At 49.5% G+C, this 27,456-nt stretch overlaps 1 protein-coding gene across 1 annotated transcript in view; it reads left to right on the top strand.

The window, feature by feature from the left end:
- The window catches only part of NSMF (NMDA receptor synaptonuclear signaling and neuronal migration factor), a gene marked incomplete at its 5' end in the record, with an annotated part of 24,884 nt that extends 348 nt beyond the window's left edge, over positions 1-24,536 (top strand). The window contains 14 exons of the mRNA XM_009867838.1: positions 10-108; positions 4,591-4,666; positions 7,151-7,156; positions 7,706-7,774; positions 12,008-12,060; positions 14,046-14,135; positions 15,662-15,783; positions 17,226-17,309; positions 18,113-18,146; positions 18,477-18,547; positions 19,666-19,745; positions 21,261-21,363; positions 21,747-21,822; positions 24,253-24,536. Coding sequence (XP_009866140.1) covers positions 10-108; positions 4,591-4,666; positions 7,151-7,156; positions 7,706-7,774; positions 12,008-12,060; positions 14,046-14,135; positions 15,662-15,783; positions 17,226-17,309; positions 18,113-18,146; positions 18,477-18,547; positions 19,666-19,745; positions 21,261-21,363; positions 21,747-21,822; positions 24,253-24,350 — 1,061 coding nt within the window. The remainder of the gene's footprint in view (positions 1-9; positions 109-4,590; positions 4,667-7,150; positions 7,157-7,705; positions 7,775-12,007; positions 12,061-14,045; positions 14,136-15,661; positions 15,784-17,225; positions 17,310-18,112; positions 18,147-18,476; positions 18,548-19,665; positions 19,746-21,260; positions 21,364-21,746; positions 21,823-24,252) is intronic.
- Between the last annotated feature and the right edge of the window lie 2,920 nt (positions 24,537-27,456).

Genomic DNA, 27,456 nt, shown 5'->3' with positions numbered 1-27,456 from the left:
TCGCTGCCCCTTCCCAGCACTCCTTTGACCTGGAGCAGCATCAGCCCGGCGACACTGGGTGGCACAGAAAAAGGCTGGAGAGGATGTACAGTGTCGATCGAGTGTCGGGTGAGTCCTGGGTGCTGGAAAGACACAAAGGGGCTCATGGACACAGGGGCTGAAGGGTGACGCTCGTCCTGGCATGGACACTCCGTGGCCATGTACCTCAAGTTGGACCCTGTAGCGTTTCTATTTCAGTACCTTGCACCAGCATTCATGGAAAGGGATCATTAACGGGAGAGCTTAAAATAAGTTAAGCTCAATTTGAGGCCAGCTCACCCAAGCCCCACTGCCACTGCTTCCAGCTTGTCAGCAGTGAGTGACCTGGGTGCCTTTCACGCCAGCTTTAGTGAGAGTGATCTCTGTGGCTGCCTTTCTGTGGAAGGAAGCGCCAGAGAGGAGGGGCCGTGTCAAAGTTCCTACATTTATGCTCAAACAGGAGGCAATTCAAGGCAGGACCCTCTCTCCTCTGCCTCATTCTGGGGCTGAGGCAGGTGAAGTCTGTGTGAATGTGCCAGGGCACTCAGCGGGAGCCTCGGCTCGGGGGTGGTCTTCTCTTCAGTGAAGCCTTGAAAAGCTCGTCTGCGTGCCTGGAAGCAGGTCCCTCGCGTAGCGCTACCTCACGGCCTTTCCATACCTACTAGCAAATAACACAGTACCGGGCTTCCTTCCCCACTCACTATCCATTAGCTCGATATTTTCAGGAAATAGGGCTTGTAATTGAATAATTAACTTAAAAAATACCCGGTTGTCTTTAAAAACTTGACATTAATCAAATATATGTCGCAATCTATGTGCTTTGAATTAGAAGCTAGTCTGCAGTCCATCTTTCCCTGTCAGCTCTACATGTGGCTGTTGAAGAGTCTGACCTAATTTGTCTGATTTTTATTTTTATTTCTTATAAACACACGTCAGGGCTTTTAGAGCAGATTGTCCAGCCGGGAAAGGTCAAAGTTTTCTCCATGAAAATAAATTGAGTCTAAGGACCGTGGAGAGCAAACTGTACATCTTCCCTGCATTCATAGTTTTCTAGCAAATACCGTAGTGATACTTAACTGCAGGTAAGAATCACAGAAAGATTGGGTTTTGGGCTGTATTTTCATGCCTAGGTGCTTGGAATTAATACATGGACTAATACTTAAGGGAAATCATTAGAAAATAATTGTGCAGAACACCTGCAGTCCTGTTCATTCCTGTACATGATTTTTAAGCATTGTTTCTCTGTACCCTGTGATTTTTGGGCTTCATGTCAGACACTACATAGGCAAGTTTTAGACACTATTATTTTTATTACTTAAGCACAAGAAAAGGAAGCGCAAGAGAAGAGTGTCGCTGGATGGAAACCTTTTATTGGTTTATGGTCATACGTGTTTCTGCTAAAAGATGGCTCTGCGGATGATGACACAGGCGGAAAGCTTGTGTGAGGATAGAAGTGTTTGTGTGAAGATAGAAGTGTCCTGGTTTGAGCTGGAACAGAACCGATTCGGTCCCAGCTTTTCGGGAAACGAGATCACCATCCCCAGAGACTTGGTCTGGCGGAGGTCAGGGTGCCACGTTGGGTCGGTCGCGGCCCCACGACATGTGCTGAATTCAGAAAGTGAAGATTTTTCTGTTCTAGTGCCCATCGTTCTATGTGAAAAGCTTTCCTGAACAAATCAAAATCGTGCTGTACGCTGCGGGACTGCAGCAGGTTACTTACTGCGGACTGAAAGGAAAGCTCCAGATCACTAATGGGAGGGTTTAACTCCTCACAGCTGGAGCTAAATGCCTCTGTTTGCTGCAAACCATGTCCTAGCAAATGCTACAGAGAGATGCCATGTTCCATGTCTCGGCCTCGGGATTTATAGCACGTATTTTCAACCAGGCGGCAGTTTTAGTACGGACCAGTTCTCGATGTGAAATGGAGCTTTGCCTGCCTGTAAATACAGTGGAGTAGTTACTGAAATGGGAACAACGCTGAGCCTGCAGATGCCTCCGCGAGCATTTTGTGTTTCGAACCAGCCAGCAGCAGCTGCCCCCGGTGCTCGCCTCGAGCTTCCGAGCGCTGGCACGTGTAGCTGCAGGGGCACCAAACCCCATCCCAGCACTGGCATCGTGGAAGGAAAGTTTTCTCAGCTTGGTCTCATTTACGGTCTCTATCCAAGGGTTGCTACTCAGAGGAAAAACAGGAATTGAACGGCCCAACTTGTTGCAGGTTGCAAGAAGGATTTCTTGGAATGTCCTTCATGCCTGGCTAGCAGAGAAGGCAGAGCAGAGCTGAGTGGAGGCGAGAGGGAGAGACCGATTTCCTCAGAGGTTCACTTCACAGCGCTGCTTTCTCTGTTTGAATTTACATGACACGTTATTGCTGCAAACCAACACTCGCGGCAGTTAGGCCAGATTGGCATAATTTAATATGGATTTTTCTGCTGAATTTATGATGCCGAACACCATTCCAGAGAAGCACAAGCTGTCGTCTCCTGTGCCGATACAAAAACACATCCACTCCTGGGCAGAGGTGCTGAGAGCTGCACGCAGCCTGGCAAGAGGCTGGAAGTGTTGAAGCTGGAGATGTTAAACATGGTGCTATTCCTTCAGTCTCACCCAGGCCTGTGGTTCCTTGACTGCTTTGTCACAGTCAGTGGTGACAGAAAAGGAGAATGAGATGATCTGCCTGGCCAAAAATGAGCCTTCTACGGGCTCCTGAAAGCAAAATAGCCATACTCATAATCTGAATTTTAATTAGCTGGATGAGCTCTGGCGCTGAGCTGTGCTTCCTGGTCCCCAGCTTTGTGCTCGTCTGCTCCTGTTCTGCCTCTGACTGGTAAAGAGGCACCTCTGAAAGGTCACAGATCCTTTATTTTCCACGGAGGGCTGTGGGTAGGGGAGTGATATCTTTCCTGTATTGACTCTTGTCTCCCAGAAAAGGAGGGGAGGCTTCCGGCGATTGTCCAGGCAAAGGCTCAGAAGGGTGCTGGCTGCTGTTCTTAAGCTCTGCTTTGAACCGAAGCTAGTGGCTTAAAAGCTGTCAAATATATTCAGAGATTGTCGGTCCTTTGAGATGCGTAGTCCCTGAGAAGTCTGTACGGAATTGTTGGCTAAAAAGGAATTGGTACAACTTCTCCTCCTTCACCACTTTGTGGGTTTGAGAATTCAAAGGAGTAATTCATTTACAGCCTGAGCTGTTTTGCGTTGCTTCTCTATCTGTTTTTTATTTGAGGAGAGCAGACATAGGAACTTCATGATAAGTATTTAGCATACTGGAATGCAATTTTCATTTAACATATATATTTCCCTAGGGTGCCTTTATACAAGGCTTGAGATAAACTGTTAGCTGAGAAGGAGTGTCTGCTACAGTTTTCCATAAGATTTCTTGGAAGCTTCACTTCAAAGGAAGCCTCCCCAGTTGCATTTAACATTTTTTTGCATCCGTAATTGCAGCCACTTTCAGGGAATGGCAGGATCCGTCTGTAGTAGCTGATGATCTGTACAGAACATTTGGTGAGATATCTGTAGTAGGCACGCAGAGTTTAATTGTGTTTTGGCCAATGAAAGTGATTTAAAAAAATATTCTTGACAATGCCAGAGTATTAATGACTAAGATACTGCAGTTGTTAATGATCTTTAAATTTGAATGAGTGAAAACACACGATCGGCAACATGTGGCAAGGCATTAAGCAGGGAAGCCACAAGCTGGGAGTGAAGCAAGATGAAAAATGAAGTAGCTCCAAACCCACTGAGATCTCGCACGTCTTGTGTCAGTGGATTTTCACATGCCTCTGATTCCCTGCCTGACCAACTCCAGCCCGAGAGCTCCCAGAGTAAGAGCTGCTCCTTGGTCAGCTTCCTCCTTCCGGGCACCACCATCCCACACATAAAATTTGTGATTTATTTTGCCACGTGCTTTTTGCCTTAGTGGTCGTTACGTGAAGATGCGGCGTCCTAATGCCAGCGGAATTGGGAAATAATCTGCAGTTGGTTCAGGCAGGGACCAGATGAGCACAGAGTTATCTGCAGATCGTGCAGAAGTGCGTTTTGACTTCTAAAACCAGAAAAGGTCCTGAAGGCCAGGACGTCAGGGGCAAGTGTGTGGGGGGTTTACTGAAACTTCAGAGGTAGAAAAACATGATATCTCAGTCTCGCAGTTATGAAGAGAGGAAGGTGAATGTTTTTCATCTTCCGTGCGAAGCTGTATCAAAAAAAATGGGATGAAAGGACAGTTTCAAATTAATGGTGCTAAGGAAAAGGCAGAGGCTGGAAAATGCTTCTAATGAAAGATGTTTCTTTCCCCTGTGTTTATTTTCTTGTTCAGATGACTTCTGTAATTCCTGGATTATTCTAATCTTCCACATTTAGGACAGAGTTCTCCTTCTTTATTCAGTAGCCTGATGGCTTAGCACGTGTTTACAAAGCACTTGGTGGTGTGTGTATAGGTGAGGAAGGCGAGACCCTCCTGCTTGGTAATGGGCTGGATCTGAAGACAAGTACTGAGAGAAAGAGCTTAGAAAGTCTTTCCTGTCTGAACGATGTCTCTGCCTGCCAGATTCTCACATTTTGCTCTCTCTTTTCCAGATGATGTCCCCATACGAACCTGGTTCCCGAAAGAGAACCTCTTCAGTTTTCAAACTGCTACTACAACTATGCAAGCGTAAGTGAAACCACCGCTGTGGCTTTTATTGTGTATCTTAAAGTTTGAGGCCCACTCAGCACTGGATCTGAGAGCCTGGGGCGATCCAGTCGTATGGTTGGCACCCCAGTCTGGGGGTGAGAGAGAGAAAGAACTTTGTCTCTTATTAATTTCCTTTTTTGCGCTTACTAGTTCTGTTTCCTACTGCTCCCACGTGTTTAGTTTTACCTTCTTTAACTCCTTGGGCTACGCAGCTCTTCTCTGCTTCCCTCATTTGCTCTGTGACACCGTGCCCTCTTCCTGGCTGCCTCTGCAAAGCGAGGGTCCCGTGGGAGCACCAGCTGAGACCCTCCACCACTTGCTGCTGCTGCAGCCCCTGCCCCAAGGTGACATTATTGCAGGCTTGCTTTGTGTCCGTCACCCCAGAGGAGTGAGCCTTTATAGGATGAGGTGTAGCCCTACAGCTTCCGTGCTCTCCTGGTCATTTGAAGAAGGTGTCAGTAAAATCTTGGCAAAGTGTGGCCAGATCTGAGTTCGGAGCAGCCTTTCCCTCCACAGCGGTTTGTGCCCCCAGTAGAGGCAGTTCTTGAAGGACTGAAGAGAATAAGAGAAGCCTCATTTCCAGGTGGTGCCCAGCTTGTCAGGAAATGCTGTCCTCCTGATTTCAAGTATTTCTTACTTAGCTGGAAAGCCAGGGCAAGCAATGAGGGGAATGACATGCTGTCCTGCCTTCTAAGGCCCTTCTCCAGCCTTGTCACCTTTTTCCTGCATCCTTCTTCCCATGCCTGTGTCACCCTCAGCTCTACTGCTCCCTCATTTCTCCTGATGCGTGGTGGTGGGGTGCTAATCCCTCCCTGATAGTGGGAGTGAGGAGCCTCCGTGGGCTTCTGCTCTCTGGAATGTCCTAAAGCCGCTTCTCTTGTTGCGATTTTCAAAGGGAGGGTCGCAAAAACGACAGAACTTCTCTACACGTAGATGCCGGCACTTCTTTATTGCAGCGCTGGGAAGCTTGGAAATCACCCAATGCTTCGAATACCTCACAAAAATTCAATCTATTTATACACTCTTTTACAAATTTATAATATTTTAACATAAACATGCATATACTGTCGGCTATTAATTTTAACCTTTATAATGATTGGTCCAACCCTTATTAATATTCATATATCTTATTTCCATACAATTGCTGGCAATTGGGGTGAGACCACATTTAACCACAACACAAAACTGGGGGAGTAGGGAGGTAGGGAGGCCTGACCGCGTGAAACGCAACCTATTGATCTGTGTAAATGAAGTATGCTGGTATTGTTATTAAAGCACAGGTGCAGTGAGACCAAAGCACAGGTGCGGTAAAACCAAAGCAGAGGTGCGGGTGAGACCTTTTCCAAGTACAAAACATTCCCTGCCAGCTTTGCAGCCTGCACAGCTCTGGCTTTTGCTAAGGCCTACACACGACTTTTAGCATAAGTAAAGTTCTATATTCCTTATCCTAGTATAAATTAATAAGCTAATTTAATTAAAATGGTGATTAGCCATTCATTAAGCAATTAGCTCCTTAAAACTTAAGTTTGATTACAACACTCTCACCTGACCCCTACATCCCTCTGCCTCCTTTTCAGGGACTGTAAATCTGGTGGCATCTCAGCTGGTTTTAACCCTCCTGGGCACCAGGCTTGTAGGGCCTGTGGGCAGCCCTGAGGGTGACTTGGCAGATACTTGCTTTGCTCTTGAAAACTGTTGTCTGGTAACAGGGAATGGTATTTTACAGTTCTGATCTGACACTGCGCAAAGCCACCAAACGTTTCCTTTGCCTTTGGGCACGTGCTTTGCTGCCTGAAGTCGTCTTTGCTGAGCACAAGGTTTGTTGCAGGTTGGTGGCCCATGGCAGGGCTTCAAGGCCAGAGTGAGGTTGCTTGGGGAATGGTGCCCTAAGGAAGCCCTCGAGGAGCACCGTGCCCTTCGTTAACGTCGCTCCTTGGGTAGTGTTTCTGGAGATTCTCTGCTGCCTCTACAACTTGCGTAGAAAGAAGTTCAGGGCACCTCCATAAGCTGGTTGGGATGGCTCCCCTGGGTGCCTTTGTCCTTTTGGCCTCTGCCGTGGTGTTTTCAGCCCCCCATGCTTGCTTCCTCCATAGCTCAGACAGCGTGAGCTGACTTCCCAAGTTTTTGTCCCTGTGGGAGCAGATTTCCCTGCTCCAGAAGCCCGCGGTGCTGAGCTCCCGTCATAGCCCCGTTCAGCTGTCAGTTGTACCTCTGCACGTTCTCTGGGTCTACGCGGAGCTTAATTTGCATCCAAGCCACACGGCAACACTGCCCCTGGGAGGATTTAACTTGGTCAAGTAGGACACTCACCACTGAGAAATGTTTAATTTAAAAAGCAATTTCCTTCCACCTAACGAGAAATATTCCTTCTGGAGTAAGAATTCCCTCAGAACGCTGGTGAGGGCTAAGCACTAATGAATTCCTCTTCTTTCTTTTTCCCCCTGCATCTCCTGGAATCTCTAGCATCTCGTAAGTACAATCTTTCTTTTCTTTTATTTTAATTTCCTTGTCTGTTGGTGTCCTGGATAAACTCTCCTCTCCTGTCCCTCATATTCACTCGTGCTTTCCCTGTGCTAGGGCTGTCTGTCGGCTGGCAAGAGAGACCTTCATGGATCCCAGTGCAGCCATCCTCACCTTCCAGCTGGAGGCTGCAGTCTCTAGCATGCTTTTGCCCCTCTTGATCCTGGTGTACAGAGATTTGTGTCTGCGGTCTCCTAGGTCCCTTCCTACACAGCAGGGATGATGGCTGCTTGCTTCCACTCTTTGGGCCATGCTCTGGCCACTTTTACATTTAGGAGCAACTGCTTGTCCTGCGACCTACCCTAGAGAGTGAGGACCTTTGGTTTGGGGACTCTTTCGCCTGGCCCCTGACTCGCACGCAGCCCTGCCAGGACCGGCTGTCTTCCTCGGCGAACCTCGTCTCTCTCTGTTGTGTGGCGAGAGCTTTCCTGTCTGTGTCTCGTGTCCTCTCCAGTTCGAAGCCGTGTAGTTGGTTAATGGCTTAAAATGGTTTCCCAGGGCGTTCAGGGGCTACGCAGAGAGGAAGAGACGGAAACGAGAGAATGATTCGGCAGCTGTTATCCAGAGGTAGGGCCCGTTTTCCCCCGCAGCTGTAACCTTACCTGGTGTTGCATGGGCCCCTCGGGTGTCATTAGTGACGCTTGATGACATTGAACGTGGTCGTCCCTTGTCTGTGTGGCTGTTCGTGGGGACACTGACAGTGGCCCTGTTGGAACTGTGGAGGTGAGTGATGCTGCAGGGCTCAAGATAGGCCATCTCCATCTTCTTAAAGGAACACTGTCAAGTTTCTTTTAAGCTTCCAAAGCTAATATACGGAATCTGTGTCTCAGGCAGAAAAAATCCGTATTAAAAAAAATGACAGGTGCAATTTCCACAGCCCTCACCCCAGTACTTGGAATTTGTTTAAGATTCGCTGAATGCTTCTACGTGTTGTTGCTGCATCTACAGAGGCATCTCAGAAATCTGAGACCTAGGCAAAATGGCCATCTCTAGCAAACAGAAGTCTGGTTTTTAAAATCTTTTCTTAAAGAACAGAAAGGAAAAAAGGGAATGAGGACTGATTTCTTGTCTGGGTGTTACAGAAGGGCCCTGGTTTCCTTCTGTGGACGTCACAGGGCACGTCACTTTACCACTGTGGTAATGAGAGCTGCTCTGATTTTTTAAGTCTACCAAGGCTCATGTAATTTGGCAGCCTCCTAAGAAGGATATCAGAGTGGGAGAAAAATATCAGGTTTTCTGAACTGGGAAATTGCCAAGAATTTTAAATTTTTTTTTAGCAGCTCAAGGGTGGTGTTTTTTATATCAGTAATGAAGAGAAATAAGAATCAAAACTAAAGATGCTGTAAATAAACAGACAGTGTATCTTTAAAAAGAAAGAGATTCCTGAAAATTTGTTAGACAGAGGCAAGTCTTTGTTAGAAAAGGGCTTGTTCATGTGGCTCGTGAGTACAGGATTGGAGTCGTGTACCTTGGTGATGCTGTGTGGTCAGGATCGAGGACGGAGTCATGTCATCCTCATGCTGAGTGGCCACCAAGTCTCTTCACCTCCGGTGGGATCTGAAGGCAGGATCAGACAGTGCTGAGCCCGTCTACATTTATCTTGTCATAAAACAAGCTGGAACAGGCTGCCCAGGGCAGTAGTGGAGACGCCATCCCTGAAAGCGTTCAAGAAAGCGTAGATGTGGCACTTTGGGACGTGGTTTGGTGGTCATGGTGGTGTTGGGTTGATGGTTGGACGAGATTAAGTCGAGGCATTTTCCCACCTCAGTGATTCTATGACTCTGTGATTCTAAACCAGGCGATAGGATAGCAGGGATGGATTTGGGCTGTGCCGAGCAAGCAGACCCTGACCAGCTCTGCGGACTGCTGGCAGGAATGAGAAGGAAGTGGGAAGGATCCCAGCCGCACGGCGGGTTCGGGTGCTCATTGTGCAGCCCTTCCTGGCCTTGGGTGTTTGGGAAGTTCCGTCGTTACGGCACAGCCCTTGAGCTGTGTGCCTGGCGCTCGGGGAGGCAGGTTTCCGCGGCGGGTATCACCTCGAGGGCGAGGGATGCCCAGTGGTTTGCTGAAGCTTGTGACCGCGGCGAGGAGGAGCTGGGGAGGAGGAGAAGGTGGTGAGAGGTGCTGTCGGGAGTTTTTTGGAGCGTTGGTGTCCTTCGGTAATTCTGCTGCTGACCTCTGTCTTCTCTGCGGGGCGCGGAGTGGGGCTGGGAGACCCTTTGGCAGGGGTGGGTGCCAGGGAGGTGGCACAGGGTCGTGCAGACCACGCGCCAAGCTGGGGCCTGTCAGGAGGAGGACTGTTCAAGAGAGGGAGTAGTAAGGAGATTTTATCACCGTAACTTGAGGGACGCCTGTGGAATTTGGATGAGTGAAGAGATCGTGCTGATGATCAAATAACAGTGGGTTTTGTGGAGCCAGGCGGGAAGGCTCGGCAGGTTCCTACAGTCCCGGTGCTCACAGAGCAGGTGGCAGCTCCCCCCCGGGGGTGCTGTGCCCGTCCTTTCGTGTGAACGTGCAACAGAGGGTCCTGAGGACCAAACCAGCTACAAAAAGCCCTTGGATGGATCTAGATGACCACAGGTTGTCCCCATTAGGAGGCAGTCTCAGGCTTGCACCTCCTTCCCAAAGTACTTTTTTCCTCAGAAGATACAAGCAAGCAAAAAAAAGGCCTTTGTCCCATTCTCTGAGGATTAGTGCCGTGGTTAGCTCTGAGCAGCTGGATTCTCCCGGGAGCTGCTCTCGGCAGTGTTCAGGAGATGCATCCCGGCAGCTGCCCTCAGCCCGCACTCACGGGAGAGACCAAGCTGTCTGGGCAGCTGGGAGCAGCTCTGCTGTGGCAAACACCGCTTTGCCCTCCTTCCCTCCAGGGTCTGAAGAAGCTTCTCTGTGGAGAGGTCAACTGAGCATTTAACAGAGAAATGGATTTTACTCCAAAATGCGAAAACCCCGAAGGATGTAACGGTGGCCTTGGCAGTCACAGCTGGTGCTCAGTGTCTGGTATGATCTCGGTCTCACGGTGCACCATGAAGATTTTCATTCTCAAGAGTTACAGCGCATGCCCAAGACCTTTCTGTGTAGAGAATGACCTCCATTCCCTTAAAATGTTTTTATTTGGATTTGAATCTAACACACAGTAAGACAACCCACATGATCAGTCATCACACACCCCAGAAGGCTTTGTACATAGAGCCAGGCCAGCGTGTGTTAGTGAAGCAAATTATTTTAGTTACTTGTCCAAAGAGGGCAGTTGTCTGATCCAGTGAATCTTCATGTACCCAAATAGAGCTAAAAATGAATCTTTGAAAAGTAATGTTAATAGCCCAAGTGCAAGTAGGAATTTGTCATGGAAAAAACGTTGCTCCCAGCTTCACTACCCAGCTTCTAGTTTTCTTTCTTGAGTTGCTAAATCTGGATCCTGATGACATCGTGGGATCCAAGGCCAGAGTTGGGGACAGCACAGAAGGAGGCAGGAGTTAAGTCGTGTCTCGCAAGGTGATTCCCTCTAAAGGAGTAGATAGCAGTGACTTTCTCTGAAAAACTTCATGTCAGTGCTGGAAGTGTCGTCTAGTCCAATTAGTTTGCTAAAGCATCTGCATGGTGTAACATGTCCTTACTCATCCCACTAACCTGTGTGTGAGTGAAATGACTTGTCATGTCACCCCGGTGACCAGAAGCAGCCCCTGTTGCTTGATGTCTGCGGTGTGTGCTGGTGGGGGAGAAGGGAGGCCGGGAAGGCTCCCCGACTCCGTGATGGCTGCAGGTACACGGGCTTGCTGCCGGCCCTGGGAGCTGCACCAGAGGGTGAAGCCTCCCCTGACTGAGTAGGGTTCATGGAGAGGTGACACTTTTCTTGGTGGTCCACGTGCTGCTGCTTCCCTGTGTCTCTTCTGGTGTCCTGTTTGGTTCCTGTCCTCTTTGGTTCCTGTCCAGGTGAGTGATGAGCAGCAAAGGGAGACAGGTCCCTGCACTCGGAGGGGCTGGACAAAGAATCCCTTTGCCGTGATCTCTCAGGAGTGGCCAGGGTGGTCCCTTTTACACACACCTGACAATGGGGTGTAGCTGCTCCCCAAGGCTTACCATCAGGTGGACTGTGTGCTCCACAGCCCTTCTAAGCTCTGCCGGCGAGTCCTGGGCAGGGAAGGCTGCGGCATTAGCCAGGAGCAGCCCCCTGAGGACAGCCAGCCTCGCTGGATGGTGCCACCTGAGAAGGAAGAAGCTGCTTCAGTCTCTCCCGGCTCTGCCCTGGGTCGCAGTGCAGGCTGTGTGGTTGCTGACAGCGTAGATGGGGTTTTGGCAGCTGCTGTGAATGTGTGTGGGAAGGGGCCCAGCCATGAGCATGGGGTGTGCACGCTGCCTCGCAGGGCAGAGCCTGGGCACCCCACTTTCTTGCTGAAGCTCCTGCGGAAGAAAGGAGAGAGGGGAGCAGTTCCTGCTCTTCACCAGTAGAAGAGGGAGCGTTGCCCGCCAGAGCAGTGACAAAGTTGCAGCACAGGTTTGCCTTAGTCGTAGGGAAGTGAAAGCAGGCTGTGAGAAGGGGAGTGCCATACAGGACCTCACTTGACCTCTACCACCAGCCCAGGGAGTTCAGAACAAACAGCTACACTCGTGACAAACAGAACCATCTCCAGCACTGAGTAGGTGCTGGCTGGGAACCTGGTCTTCAGCTTTTGAATGCCTGGAAGGAAGTGTGCAGTCTTCCCAATATTTAATTTTTCTCCTCCCGGTTTTTTCGGTCCTTCTGGGCCCACATATTGCTTTGTATTTACCTTTCTCAGAGGTTGTGTTTGACCTTTCTTTCAGGAATTTTCGGAAGCACCTCCGCATGGTGGGGAGCCGAAGGGTTAAAGCACAAAGTAAGTGAGCACCTGTAAGATGTGGCTGTGAGGAGTTGGGCTTTGTGCCGGTGGGACACGGGGAACCCTGTGCTGCGTGCAGAGACGGGTAGAAAAGAACCCAGCACTGGGCCAGAGAAAGGATTTGACCTGCTGGTGCCATTTTACACTACAAAAAGGTTGTTGTAAGTCTCCAGGACACACAGATGTCTGCAAGCAGCCTGTGAGCTACTTCCTCTGCCTTGGCCATGGGAGACCTCTATGGCTTTGGTGCAAGGAGACCTGCAGTGTCCTTGTCGTGTGTGTGTGTGGTTTTTGGTGATCGCTGGCATAGGTTCTGGTGAGAAGAACCAGAGCTGACAGCTCAGCAGAGCTGACGAGGGCTGCCTGGTCTCCTACTGAAGCTGCGGGCCGGCCGTGGCTCCCTGGAGACAGCCAGTGCTTCGTGTGCCGTGTGGTCTGGTGGCTTTCTGCTTTTCTCCTCCACTGTCCCATCAGCATCTCCACAGCAGGACCTGGGGGAAAGCTGCCTGGTGGAAGGGAGAAAGAAGAGGAGCAGGGAAGAAATTGGAGCAAGTGGGAAATAAGGGAATTCTACACCTCGCTGGGGAATAAATCGCTCTTGATGCCTGGGAAACAGCAGTTCCTTTTCTCTCTGTAACTTGGTTGGGGCAGCTCCCTTGGTGCTGTGAAGTGAACTGAGAATGGTGTAACCTTCTCCCGAGAGCTGAGGATTGCTCCAGAAGAGGAAACAGTTTGTTCTTCCCACCCCCTGGCCAGGCGTCACGTGCAGACTGCCCACAGCAAAGTGTTGCCGAGTTGAATTTGCATTCTTTCCTCCCCTTTCTCGTATGCGGTGGGAAGTGAACAGCAAAGAACGTTGCCCTTTAAAGTGTCTTTATTGGCATCTGAGTTAGTGCTGCCTGAAATGAACAGGGCTCACATCCCCCTCGAGTTGTCTGGAAGTTCAGACGTGCCTCTCTGCCTTGGTAACTCTCGGGTCATGTTTTCAAAGCTTTCTCCACGCGCGCAGTAGCGAAATGCCTGGTTTAAAAAGAAAGATGAGGATGAAGATCCCCTGAAGAACTTCCCTTGTCATTTGTCTCCCTGGACACCCGCACTTGGACACCCTGCAGCACCGGACAGGTTGCTTCTTAGCTCTTGTAATGCAGATCTGCACTGAATTCCTGTGCTGCTGACATCACATGCAGTTACTAGAGTCACGGCAGCAAACCTACTCTGCTACCAGAAATAGGTATTAGTGGCTATGAGTGGCTGTTAATCTAGATGTAACAGCTCTTACGCTGGCTTGCCAAGTCGGACGTTGAGGTTGGCAGTTCCCAGGAATTTGCCTGCGGTGCAGCCAGCTGGGCCAAGATCTCTGGATCCCGCTTGAGAAATGCCGGTACAAACAGTATAATCCCTCTTGGAAAAGAAAAAAAAAAAGCAAAAAAAGCTGGAGGCGGAGTGTTCGCAAGAGTGCAGGCAGGCAAAAACTGAAGGATTTCCTCTTCTGCAACAGAATTTAGAAAGCACGAGCTTTCCAGACGCCCCCAGCTCTGGTCGAGCTCTGATTGGGATGTCACTAGAACATGAAGGGAGAACTACTGCCTCCTCCTCGTTGTGTATGTGTCATTAGCTGTCGAGTAGATCTTCCCGTGAGGCCTTTGAGTCAGAGCATTTACAGTGGGACACTGGAATAGCCTTGATTAAATTGAGGTTTGAGCTGTGTGCATTTAAGGAGAGACCATCGAGTGTCCTCCTTTTTCTGTGTTACATACTCAGTAGTGGCCCTGCTCAGAAAGCAGGCGCTTTGTCTTCTCCTGTCTAGAAGATAGACCTTTGTTTGCTGTGTGGAAAGGACTCGCACTTGGCAAGTGGAAGAGCAAGCCCAGGGGAGTCTGTGATGTGTGGCTTTGGTGGAAATCTACTGGATGTTTTGTTTTGCTGGCAGCGCCGGAGGTGGCTTTGGAGTCTGTTAATGTCGTGCTTTGGTTTTATCCTAGCATTTGCCGAACGGCGTGAGAGGAGCTTCAGCAGGTCCTGGAGTGACCCGACTCCCATCAAAGCTGATTCCTTCCATGACTCTCGAGAAAGTGAGTTCCGAGTCCTTTGAGCTTCCTCCTGTGGCCAAACCCTCCCGCTGAGGTGTTGACTGAAGTCCCACTGGAGAAACTCTTCTGTGCCCTTTTGTCCCATCTGTGATCCTTTTGGTTTCGTGAGATCTGAGCAAGTAACGCTCCAGGCATACGCACCTGTCCATCTGTGTGTACCTATATTTATTTGTAGAGCACAGCACATCTAACTTCGTGGTATTGCGCAGTTGCCAAAGGATGCCCAGAGGTACTGCTCTCTTACAACCTTCTGTTCCCATCATCCCTGATTCACTTGGGACCAAAACAGCCTACCTGGAAAGCACACCAGTCCAAGGCTACACTTACCGTAGTGGGGCTAACCCGCCTGGCTTCCCGTGCAAGAGCCCCTTCTGAGCTCCTTCCTAGGCTAGAGCAGCTCAAGGGCACGACTGTGGCTCTCCATGAGATGTACCTTTGATTTCCTGGCCATGCTGGCGGCAGAGATGCTCGCTTGGGGCAATCTCCTCTTCATTTAGGCTGCCAGGAATCCCTCTGGGAATCCCCAGTAACACTGTGATGTTCTGCTTGTGGGGACTGAGATGCTGTTGTGTTAATTTGCGGGAGGAAATACCAGCATCTTCCCCCTGTCTTTTGATAAAGGGAATGGCTGTTTTACCCAGATTTCAGTGAAATCCCGTAGGCAGGGGACTTGGTGGATACGAGTTGGCCCATGTTGAAATGGGTTGCATTGTAAATAAACTTCACTAATGTAAGGAACTGACCTACCAGGTAAGCACGGGATCTAGCCCTCCTAGCTATAGAAGACACCGTAACCAGGTTATTGGGGGAGATGTGTGAAAGGCCAGGTTCAAAACATGACCCGATTGTTCCTTTGCAGCCTGATTCCTCCCTGCTCCCTCAGCTAACTCAGAGGCAAATGGAAAAGACATGGTTCAGACAGGCTCCGGGCACTGCCCGGTGATACTCGGACAGTCCAAGAGGCACATGTAGAGGCATCTCGGTTCTCTTTCCTCAGTCCCTGGCTTCAGGGAACTATCTCTAATTTTAACCTTTAATGGTCAATTATATTCCTTCCAGATGTTTTTTTCCCCAGGAGGCATTGAAGGCCAACAGGTAAGGTCAATATGAAGAAAAAATCCAAGTAAACTGTTGCACTACTCCTGTGTTTGCTACGGTTGTCCTCACACTCTGGGACTTCTCTGCCAGGATCTGTCTGCGTTCTGTCTCCTTCTCCATTTCTGAAATGACAGGGTGGCTGTTGTGAATTAGCATTTGAAAGCTAAACTTGGTGACTGTGAGAGTGATGAAAAGTTAATGTGGTATGTGGTATCGGTCTCTGCGTGTGCACTCTCATTCGTTAAGTGTTTGTCTGTTTAGAGACGCCAGCCCCAAAGTGTGATGTCTGTCACTCTGTGGAAGAAAGGAGGGCACAAGTCTCATGGCCTGTGGTACCTCTTGGTACCAGACAGGATGGAGTGGGGAAGGCAAGCTGTTCTGCTCTTGTAATACACACTGTGTTCTGGCAGGCCATGACCTTCAGGACTCCTGCGGCACTTTGGATGGCGACTTTGACTTGAACTGGGAAGCAGAAAAGGAACTTGAAGCCATGGCGTGTGACGGCGAAGACTTTATTCCACCAAAAATAATGGTGAGGGTTTCCAACTCAGCTCCCTCTCTCTGCTCAGGCTCTGCCTGTCCTTTCAGAGCTGTTAAGTTTAGAATCTTCATGGGAAGAGGCAAATCTTTTTGTGTAGGCAACTCTTCAGGTGTGTGAGGGTCAGTCAGAGATCAGCCAAGACATGACGTGGTATTCAGTGCCTGTAACGGCTGTGCACAGTGTGTTGAAAGAAAACTAGAAGTGGGAGGACCTGTAGTCCAACCCCAAATCGGAGCAGAACTGTTGCCAACACTGAATCGCGTTTGCCTCTCAGTAACCCTGACAAGAGAGACCTGGGTCCCCAGTCCTAGTCCTCCCTCCTGTTGTTACTTGCCTGATTCACGTTGGAGCCGTGTGTCACCCACTGAGGTGCTTTCGGCTCTTTTGTCGTGCCTCGGTGCTGGGCTTCCTCCTGTGCTCCCCCTGCTCTGCTCGGTGGGGTTTGTCAGACAGGACCAGGTTCTGACACGTCCCTTCTTTGGCCGCCTGTACAAGTGCTCGAGCAAAGTTGGGTCTTAAGCTTCCAGCTTGTTCTGAAGGCAGCCTTCTGGTGTGGCACAGCAGAATGTATCTGAGTGGGTCCTGCTGAGACTTGGGAAGAGTGAAGGGCACGGAAACAGTCTGGTTCTGCTGTCTGTGCAGACTTATCTCTGAAGAACCCTCAGGACAAAGTGTCCAGGTAAGACCCATACACCAGGAGCCCAGCACTTGGGTTTGCTCAGCCGTTGACACCTCCAGTGTGTCTGTCACAGCTCTCTGGGCTGGGCCTCTTCAGAAACCTGGTGTTAACTCCCACGTGGCTGAAGCAGTGATGTGCTGCCTGCTGCACTCTGGCAGCAATGAACAGAGATACCTGAGATCACAGCACGGTCAAATTGCCCGTGTTCCCGTAGCCCTTTGGCTTGTACTGCTGGCAGGCACATCCTCTTGGGCTCTCCTTGCTGATGGAGCCGGCTGAAGCTTCAGCCCGAGTTGCCAGGCAACCTGCATCTGCCTGACACCGCGGCTGTGCCTCCCTGCACCTGATGCCTTTCATCCCCTGGCTGCAAAGGACTGGTCTTTACTGGGATACGGCTGTTGTGGTGACGCACAAGCTTCTGGTCTTCTGTGCACACCCATCTCACCTTTACTAACTTATCTCAGACTCGGTCCTGCCTTTTAGGCAGAGCTGCATGTTTGTTTGTTGGGAGTTGGAGACTGTGGCACGTCAGGCTACTTGGTGACGTGTGGGGCTACTTGGCAGGCTCGGGGGTGCTCTGTGGTGGACCGAAGGCTTGGAGGACCTTCCGCAGGGATGCAGAGAGGCTGGATTAGCTGCTAGGATGGGTAACACCTGAGTGCAAGTGTGACAGTTGCCTTTGTGCTTCTGTCCAGCCTATACTGGCTTTTTCTCATGCTGCTGCACTATTTTATTTATTTTCTTCCCCTTCCAGCTCATTTCTTCCAAGGTGCCCAAAGCAGAGTATGTCCCAACGATTATCCGCAGGGACGATCCCTCTATCATCCCCATTCTCTACGTAAGTATGTCTGTTACTTCTGCTCTGCCCTGTCTGGGATGTGTGGGAGCACACTTCATACAGAGAATTTTTATTTTTCTTTTGACCCTATCCCTAATTCCTGTTAGGGTGATTCTGAACCATGGATGAGATTTGGAAAAGCTGTCAGGAAAGGGCTGTGGGTGTGCCAAACCCAGATTTGATGTCTGGGGTGGCTTTGTAGGGGCTCAGGTCTAGGTGTAAGAGTAATTGTGTGGAGTGAAAATTGTACGTGTGGGCTGCCAGGCACAGCCAGGCAGCGTGGGGGGGTGGACAAGGGGAGGCAGGTGAGCACCCAAGCAGAGCTGTGTGTTGCCAGGCTTAGGGCTCCTCCTTGTGCTCACCCTTAGACGTGATGAGCAGGACCTTCATGCTCTGCAGCAGACCGTGAACGCTGTCACCCTCTGTGCAGAGCTGCAGCCCTGTCAGTCGTCGTTTAACCTTGATTTTTCACTATGAGAGCACGGGCCAAGAGGCAAATACACATTGTTGATGCTGACAGCATCTGATGATGGTGTGCTTTGGACCTTCCTGCAGGATTCTTCTTCAAGCTTTTGGATGGATTTGGTCTTCATGGACTGCTCAGTCTTCAGCATCTTTGCTGAGACGTGATTCAGGGTGGCAATTACTGTGCTGTGACTAGAAGCCATCAGTTACTATAACTGCTCTTAAAGCATCCGTTTGCCTGGGAAGGGGAATGTGTGCAATAGCAGGGACTATAATGTGGCTGTGGGAGCTGGTGTGGTGCCAGCAAGCCTTGATATGTCTTCTCTCTTGGTTTCCAGGACCATGAGCATGCCACCTTTGACGACATCTTAGGTACGTGTGCTTCCTTTTCTTACCTCCAGCCTGTTGCAAATCTAACGGATCAATATCTTAAAGACTTTCCGCTGCCCTGTGGCCCAGCTGTCACTCACAAAGGTGTTTTTATCACCCCAGGGACACCTGACAGTGATGGGCTGGGGCTTCCTGCTTTCCACAGCGCGAAAGCACAGAATTTTCTTTGACATCAGTGGGAATGTCTTAGGTGCTGAGCACCTCTCAGCTCAACCTCCTGCCTTCAGGACTAAAAGAAATAAGATTTGATTTTTAAGTTCCTCCGTGGTTTACCTTTTCCAGTATGGTTTGTGTTTGGTTTTTTTTTTGCAGAGGAAATAGAGAAGAAGCTTAACATTTATCGGAAAGGCTGCAAAATCTGGAAGATGCTGATATTTTGCCAGGTACACGGAAGCTGTTCAGCACTTGGGTGGTTTGTTACAAGCTTGGCTTTTTCTATGGGGAAAACAACATAGAGGAACCGATATTCCAAAGCCAGGTTTGGTTCCAGTAACTGCACATCTACAGCTTTCACTTCTCATTTCCCAAGACACCAAGCAGTCTCAAGCTGCTGTGACAGCAGGAAATAAAGTCTGATTTGGTGTGGCCAAGCCCAAGGCTGAGCTGCTGCTCAGCTGCTTTCAAGGAAACCCAGGCAAACCAGTGTTAGCACAGACCTCGAAGGGAGAATTCCAGAACAAGCATCTGCGATGTGATAGGTGATGGTTTTCATACGCCTGTAGTGTGACAGTGGCACAGGGCATATTGTAGATCGGACCGGCAGGCGGCACAGCTGGGATGGACGCCAGCGTGCGTGGGAGTGGGGTCAGGGTAAAGATTTGCTGAGCTGGAGTCAGCAGACTCAGGCCCGGGGTCTCACCGGGGATTTCCTTCCCAAGCCTGTTGTTCCTCAGGGTGGTCAGCTTTGGATTTCCCCGGTATCTGTGCAAAGAACCTTGAAATGAGAAGTTAGGAAGGAACTTGAACGCCCTGCCACGTGCCTGACGCTGCAAAATCACAAGGTTTGCAGCACACTGACCTTCAGGATTGCGACTCTTCATTTTCCTGACGTTGTGCTCAGTCTTTTCATGTCTGCTACTGCCAAAGTCCAGGTCTTCTACAGTGATGTCTTTCCTGCTTAACCCTGCTTTGCTCAGCTTCTCATCTGCCAACCCCAGCAAGTCCCCTACCGTCCCCGAATGAAAGGCGCTCTCTCGTCTTCCCTGTTACTCTCTACGATAAAGATTTTTTTTTCTGTTATTGTGCCCCTTTAGAGTCAGCTGGGCACATAACAGTAAAAACCAGAGAATCCAACCCCCGACACTCTCCCCATACGAGAATGCTTCCTTGAACAAGGGCTTGTGGTGTCTGCTACCGAGGTTGTAGCGGCTCTGCCAGCCCGGCGTGCCTGCTCTGCTCCCTTGTGGCACTGCTGGGTACGGCTGTACAGGCCAAGAAACATTTCTTCAGTGCCTGTGCAAAGAGTTTTGCATCTCTCTTTCTCTCTCTCTTTCTCTTGCAGGGAGGTCCTGGTCACTTGTACTTGTTGAAGAACAAAGTTGCCACTTTTGCCAAAGTGGAGAAGGAGGAAGATATGATCCTGTGAGTGGCTGCGTTATGTTCTGAGAGCATTTTTCTTACTGTTTTGCTCAATGTTTGTGGCACATGGCCTAGAAGAAGAAGTGGAGGGAGCTGGGCTGGCTTGGCCAGGGGAAGAGGAGGGACCTTACAGCTCTTTTCGGGGAGAGCTGCAAAGATGACAAGACTGAGCTTGTCCCTAGGGTGGTGTGGCCCTGTGACAGGTCACCAAGAGATTCATTCTTTTATCTGCCGCTTAGCATCTCTCTGGACTAAAGACTATCAGAAAAGGGGGGAGGGAATATATTTCCTCTCCTAACAAAAGGTTTGCTGACCAGAAACCAGAACCTGCACCTCGTGCCTCAGAAGTGGCTGAGATAGCGCTTCTAAGCAGGCGACCAGTGGCAGAAATCCAAACTGTTCTCCCCACTGCTGTCTCCAGTAACTGCCCTCCTAATTGCAGGGGGAAGTGGAATTTGTCTCTGCAAAGCCTGCTCAAAGTCCAGCAGGATTTTTCCTCCTCAGCCTGTCAGCCGAGGTCGCTGAAGCAATTTTGCTTCTCCTTGCAGAGAGTTAAGCTTTGCCTGTTTTGCTGCCTGCTCGCTCGTGCTGGCTCAAACTCACTTGGCTAAGAGTGCTTCGATGTGGGGGAGAGGATGTATACCAGCCTGTTCCTCCACAACTTGTTGTTGACATGAGAACTGAGTATTAAAATCAACATCTGTTCAGCGCTCTCATGCTCTGGCACAAACAGCATCAATAAAATTCTTCAGCACGTGCACGCATACACGCTTCTGAACGCGTTCCAGGCATGGCTGGTCTGAAGTTGGTTCCTCCACAACCTTCAGAAAGCTGTGAACACACAGCTGAAAACTTGGGTGCTTGGGAGTAAATGTCTCCAGCCGACCTGCACGTCCCTGGAAGATGGTCCGGAGAAAAGCTGTGGCTGCAACCTTTTTGCAGACCCCACAGAGGAGCTGCTGGGCTTTAGTGCCCGCCAGAAATCTGCTCGAACCCACGGCACAGGGGAGGTGGTTGGACCTTGTGTTCCTTCGGCACAGCGTACCTGGTCACTAGTCACAACAGCATGTAAAGAGAATGACCTCTCCAGTTGTCCTCTGCTGATTTCACGCCCTGGAAATGAGCCAGTGCCCTGATAATGCTCATATTTAGAAAAGGCAATTGTTGACAGAAATGAGAAGGAGAAAGCTGGAGAGAACTGCAACAAGGAAAGGATGCTTGGTAAAAGTGTCGTTCTGAAAGCACTCCTGGTAGACTTTACTCCGTTCTCTTCGCCTTGGAGCTTCCTTGGCTCGATGGGATGCTCCTCCTCTGCCACATGACTTGGACAGGCTCCTCAGGCCCTTGCTCTGTCCCTGCTCTTCCTTATCTAAGAACCAAAGGCTCTTCCTGAGCCACCTGCCCCTCAGGCCTCTTCTGAGCAGTGTGCACACACACCCTTGTGATCACTTGTGCATATAAGGAGATGGCTTTATTTTTGTTCAGTTTATGTGTTCTGTTTTTTCCTGTTTCATCCAGCTTCTGGAAGAGGTTGAGCCGGCTGATGAGTAAAGTCAATCCTGAACCAAATATCATTCACATCATGGGCTGCTATGTTCTTGGAAACCCCAATGGGGAGAAGGTAAGAGCTTCCTTAATCACCTCCCTGGGTCCACGCCCAGGGATGCAATAGTCACACGGGGAAGTCTCAACCTTCCTTTTCTGCTGGGTGGGAATGTGCTGCCATCATGTCCCAGGAGTGGCTGTGAACTGGTGAACCACCTTGTGCATTGTGCCTTCCCGAGCGGGCAGGAGAGGAGTAATAAGTGACATGCAGGAGCGGTACTGAAGCCTTTGAGAAGAGCAGTTATTCAAAGCACTTTATTTATTTACTGATGAGCTAGGTGCCTTGAAGGACATGAGTGGAATGTTTTCTAGAAGTAGGGAGCAAGGAAGGGTAATTCTGGGTGCCCTGAAGTTCATCTTTGTTTTCAGCTGCTAACTTTCTATCTGTTTTCCTTTCAGCTATTTCAGAATCTGAAAAACTTAATGAATCCTTATAGGGTTGCCTTTGAGTCTCCACTTGAACTATCAGCTCAAGGTAATTTATTTTCTATAGAAGGACACACGCTCTCCTAATCATCCTGCCTCCTTCGGTGGGCACCTTCCTGAAAACAGTCCTTCCGAGCTCCCTCAAGTCCTGCCATGGTCTTCATTTCGCTTGTAGCCGCCTTGTGTTTTTCAGTTGCTGAGCCTGATTTTCCCCCTGGAAAATCATCTGCCCTGTTTGTTGTGCCTGAAGCTCCCGAGCTCTCTCCCAGGCTGCTGGCAGTGCCAGAGGAACCCAAATAGTAGGTGGCTTTCCAGGCTGAGTTTAGGAGATTCATCATATTACGTGGGCATGTGAAGTCTGTGGGAGAAAGGCGTGTGGGAGCAGAACATTTTCGGTAACCGAGTGTGCAGGAGTCTCTTCTCCAGTTTCTGCAAGTAGCTCAGGCTATTTCAAGGGGCTATAGAATTTCTCCTTTGGTCAGTGTAAGTAATTACAGGTCTAGTTTCATAAGCAGCATATTCTGGATTTGCCCTTGTTATTTTAGTCCTTTGAATACTTGGTGCTCCGGGGAGATAAAAGCATGCAGCTGTAAGCACTGCGGGTACTTCCCCTGCTGCCCACAGCGGGCATCGCCACTGGTGGGTGATTCTTAACTCCCACTTTACTGTTGCAGGAATATCTGGGAGTTGAGCACAATCCTGCTGCGCAGAGTTCTCTGTGCGTGTCCTCTCGAGGTTTGGACCTGGCTTTATACCCTGCTGGCACAGATCCCTCAGCTCATACATGTGTGCCAAGAAGCAACTCGCAAGGTGTCGTGGGTTAGGGCTGAGCCAGCCACTAAAATGCAGAGAGACACGCTCTAACCCCCTCGTCCCCCCCAAAACGCGAAGGAAAAGGGAATGAGGCAGAGACTTATGGATTAGGAAAGAAAACTAAAACACCTTTAATGAAACAATAATGGAAATAATAGTGAAATGATAAAAATAAAGAACTATATACAACTATTATGTAAGTCTGATATCGAACCTGACTCCTCCCCGATACCGATCTCCACCGATGCCACAGGGCCAGCGGCACCGAGGCAGGCCCGGGCTCAGCGGCCATGGGAGCTGGATAAAGGGAGCTGGATTTGGGAACTTGGGATCAGGATCAAAAGCAGGAGTTGGGACGGAGTCCTCCCTGGATGCCGGCCATTGAAATAAAAGAGAATCTAAACTCTCGTGATCACTCAGTTTATACTGAATGTCACATATATGGGATGCAGTACTCCTGTTGGTCACCTGTCCTGTCTGTTACCCCCCGGGACGTGCAACCTTGTGCTTCCTTGTGACCCCTCTCAGTACCCGGTACCCCCAGGGTGGCACACAGGAGCCAGCAGTGGCCTTGGGCACTACAGGAATAAGTATCAGCAAGAGCCTTTCTGCGTCCCAGTCCCAGGCAGTGGCTGTAACATCAGGTGTTATCACTGCACAAACAGGCTGCCAGCTTCAGACAGTGCCGCCTTTTATAGGAGACTAAACTGGAAAGTAAAAATCACTGAACAGAATTGGTTTTGTTTAGCTCAAACCAGGACACAGGGCAATTCCCGGGTTTAAGTGCAGCCTGGCAAGCGAGGCCGCGGGTTCTGTGTGCGTGCATTCAGCCGCTGATCTTTCGGCAGGCTGGGCCGAAGAATACGTCTGAATTGATCCCCTCGATCAATCTGGGACGCGCTAATAGCGTACCCTCTGTAATCCTTTGCAAAGTCATCTGAAACTAATCTTAATCAGGCCTCAAAAACGAAAATCCTCTCCTTGAGCCCTCTCTGACGAGTCCAGGGTTGTTTGTCCTTGTGTTTTCAAATGCGCTCGCTGCCTCCAGTGCCAGCCCCGGGCACAACTTTCAGCCTGTGGCTGCCTGGAGAGACCCCCCGACCTCCGATCCGAGGTGCCGGTGGTGCAGGACTTGCACATCCGTGTCCTGGTGAGCTCGCTGCTGTGAGAAGACACAGCTCTGCGGGACAGAGACAGCCTCTTGACACTAATTTAAAAAAATTATAAAAGGAATCGAATTTTCAACGTTGTTTTAAATGTTTCCCACAAATCTTTAAGAGGGGTTGTCTCTTGATTCATAGTTTTCTGAAGTCCCCGTGCCGGGTTGCCTCACGCCGGCTGTGGGAGCTGTTGGCTGAGCCTCTGCAGCCCCTGACCCCCCCTTGCTGCAGCGGCTGCTGCAGAGGGGTCAAAGTCTGGAGACTGACTCCATCAGCTCCTGCCCCCAGGGACAAACCCTGCCAGGGGATTATTAAGGAGCCTTTCATGGTTTGAGGAGGCCTAAAAAGACATTTGTGAGCAGCCCCACGTGCTGTGGGTAGCTCGGTATTTTCCAGACGAGGGGTGCGGAGGGTCCCCCTCTGCCCCCACCTGTTGGTTGGGGCTGGGGCCTCTCACATCCCCCCCGCGTGCTGCGGGTATAACCTCTCTGCTTCGTTTCTCCTAGGTAAGCAAATGATTGAGACTTACTTTGACTTCCGCCTTTACCGCCTCTGGAAGACCCGCCAGCACTCGAAACTCTTGGATTACGATGACATTTTGTGAGCTGGAGAAGCCTTTGCGAGAGGAAGTTGGTCGCCGGTGTGCCGAGAAGTCGTGCTTATTGCTGAGAGACTCTTTTATTGGCACGGGGAGCCCTTCAAAGCCCTACAGGAGGTGCTCGAGGGAGGGAAGGAGGAGCCCTCGGAAGGAGGAAAGTCTCCTGGGTCAAGAGAGACTGGAAGGAAAGGGTTTGACACCTGGCTCGGCTCGGGTCAGAGCCGGGGTGTCTCAGGAGGAGCCGTGTGAAACGAGGACAGGATGGGAGTTCCTTGCAGAACTGAGCTGTTTTGGGTCAGAATGGGCCAGATTTGATTCCAGGTCCTTTTAAAGACTTTTGAAGCTCAGGTTTTCTTACACACACACACACACACACACAGAGAGACACACACAAAATAAAAAAAAATTATAAAAAAAAAAGAAATCAGTTACCCATGCACTACAATGAAGAAGTGACCAGAGCACAGAGGACAGAGGGGTTTGTACTGAGGGGACCTTCTGTGCTGGGGGTCTTGGAGAGCAAGGACTGCTACACCTACTCCTGCAAGCTTAGATCAAGACGATCCAGTTTCAATGTGAATATATACTGGAATATAGAATTGAAATCTAACTCTCTTTTTTTTTTTGTTTAATAGAAAATAAGTGCAATTTTTATAGCGAGAGGGGTAAAATCCCTCCCAATATTTAATTAGGTAAAAATAACACACCAGTAACCAATAGATGAGGTATTTTTTTGGTCTGCTTGAAAATATATTCAAGATGGTAATATATCTTCTGTAGACGTATTTAATCACCAGCAAACATGGTTTTAATGTAACTTAGCAGACCCTGCATGTCTGCTGCATTGATTAATGCGGTTTGGTTCGTTACTTTCAGAGTAGCTGTGTTGCACTAATTGTACGTGCTCTCACGAATGTGTATTTCTCCTCCAACTAGACACAACTTTGTTCCTTTCTATTTTGCTGCTTGCAAAACTACGGGACTTGAGTTTTGCTGAAATACTTTAGGTTAGAAATACGGTCCCTGGCTGGGAAACCTCTGTCAGGACCACTGTGGTATAAAAATGAATTAGAAATTAATAGCCATGGTGATTAACTTGTTGATGCCAGTGCTGCGCGTCGAGAGACGAGCTCTCTTTTTGGTCGGCGGAGCGGCGCGGCGCCACGGCCATCGGGAAACCCTCCGAGGAGCCTCTTCGTTGGGAAGAAACACTTCGGGAGGAAGGAGGGCAGCGTGGGGTCGGAGCCCGAGGGTCACTCTGCCCGGTGTTTGCCAGGTGGTTGTCCACCCCTTTCCCAAGGCGGAGAAGAGCCGTCGGTCCGAGCTGCTCACGTCCCTTCTGTTGCAGGACGGAGTAAACCCGGAGCTTTGTCGGAGCAGCCGTGGTTTGAGAATGTGGATTCCTACTTGGTGTTTGAGGATGTGTTTTGGAATATGTTTACTTTTGGTTTTGTTCTTTGTTTAGGTTGCTTTTTGTTTTGGGAAGGGTTTGTTTTGTTTGGTTTTCCATCTTCTACTCTCCTGCGCAGAGGATAAGTACTGCTGACAGTCTGCGTAGGCCACCCCGGCAGTTCTGAGAGGTGACCCAAGTTATTTCTTTTACAAGTAAAATATACTAGAGAGTAACTGGGAAGGATTACTTTGGTTTCCTGATTTCCGGGTATCTAAATTTAGTTGATTGTGAAGTGAAGCAAAATACATGTACAAATCTTCTTTTAAATACTTACAAAAGGACCTGGTTGTCCTGACCTGTAGCGTGCTCCTTCCCCCGTGACATAACCTGTGGTTGTAATTTTGAGGAGCAGGCTTCTGGCTAGAACTGCTAAACCCTGTACATTTATAGCAGTTTTATAGCAAAACTTTTGAAGAAATGATGTACATAGAGTAAGTAAGGAGAAGACGAGGCAGAGAGGGACGGTTTGAAGTCGTTGAAAGCAGCCTCTTGAACCGGAGAGGTGGGGGCTGTTGCCTCTGCCTCTGGTTGGAGCTGGTGGACCCGGCGAGGTCGGTGCCTGGGTCTGAGCCCCGCCGGGACTCTCACCCTCTTCGCTCGGTCGCGTTTCCCAGACGTGTGGTGAAGAGGATAATCGGCACTGGGCTGTAGCTTTTGGAAGAATGTGCCAGATGTAAAAAAGAAAACAGAATTTCTGCCAGTTCTCTGTTATTTAGCACGGTGGCTTCTGCCAGCTGGGCGCGGGAGAGGCGGGAGCTGTAGGTGCGATGAAAGCGTGAAGCGACGTGTGGTTTGGAGAAAGTGGCAGGATTCAAATGCTGTCAGAAAACTCTCTCCCTTTCTGACCCTTTTACCTCCTGTGGTTACGCTCCTAACTGGAGACAGACAAACTGTTCTTCCTTTCGATTTTCTCAAGTAAAAAAACCTGATTCAGTGAACTTGGTAGCATGAATGTAGCATTGTGGAACTGTTAAAAAATCTTATTTAACTCTGAAAGGGCCCGTTTATGTATCCACTTCAGTGATTTCTCTGTACAACTATTGTGTATCTATCCTCACTGACCACTTGTAGAACTAGGGGTGCGTAGTAGAGAGGTAGCTTGTACAGTTGTGTGACTTGTGTAGGCAGGTGTGTGTTTGAATGAACCTCACGGGCTGTTTCGCTGGTGCAGTTGACTGTAGTATCGTGAAATGACAAACGCTGAATGCGTTTCTCTCTTTTCCAAAGATCTATATTCCTCACGGTTCGTGGTGTTTGTGACATGAGCATATTATTTCCTTTGTGTAGTGTTCATTTGACTAAAGAGATGAAATACTCTAAGAGCTGTGGCTGGAGAGACTATTTGATAGAGTTCTGACGTTGAAAGGCTTTTGGGCGAATGGCCTCACTGATGTGAACTGTTTGTGAAAGAGGAAAGGGCATTTCTTCCCCTTTTTAACCGGTTGAATTTTTCCAGTGGCCGTTGGGAAAGGAAGGGATCAGCGCAGGATAGGATGCAAAAACAAATTTGAAGAATAATAATAGAAAAAGTAATTGTTGAAACTTTATAGTTAAAAATAGAGCCCGCAACTTCCTCAGCTGGCCCAGCCTGGACAGGGTGACTCCTGGGTGGCGCGCGGCAGGGTCACGGCCAGGACATCCCTGTGACAGAGACTGAGT

This window comes from Apaloderma vittatum, unplaced genomic scaffold, assembly GCF_000703405.1.
Source record: "Apaloderma vittatum isolate BGI_N311 unplaced genomic scaffold, ASM70340v1 scaffold7614, whole genome shotgun sequence".
In the NCBI taxonomy this organism is placed as follows: Eukaryota; Metazoa; Chordata; class Aves; order Trogoniformes; family Trogonidae; genus Apaloderma; species Apaloderma vittatum.
This window is presented reverse-complemented; position numbering and strand designations above follow the sequence as displayed.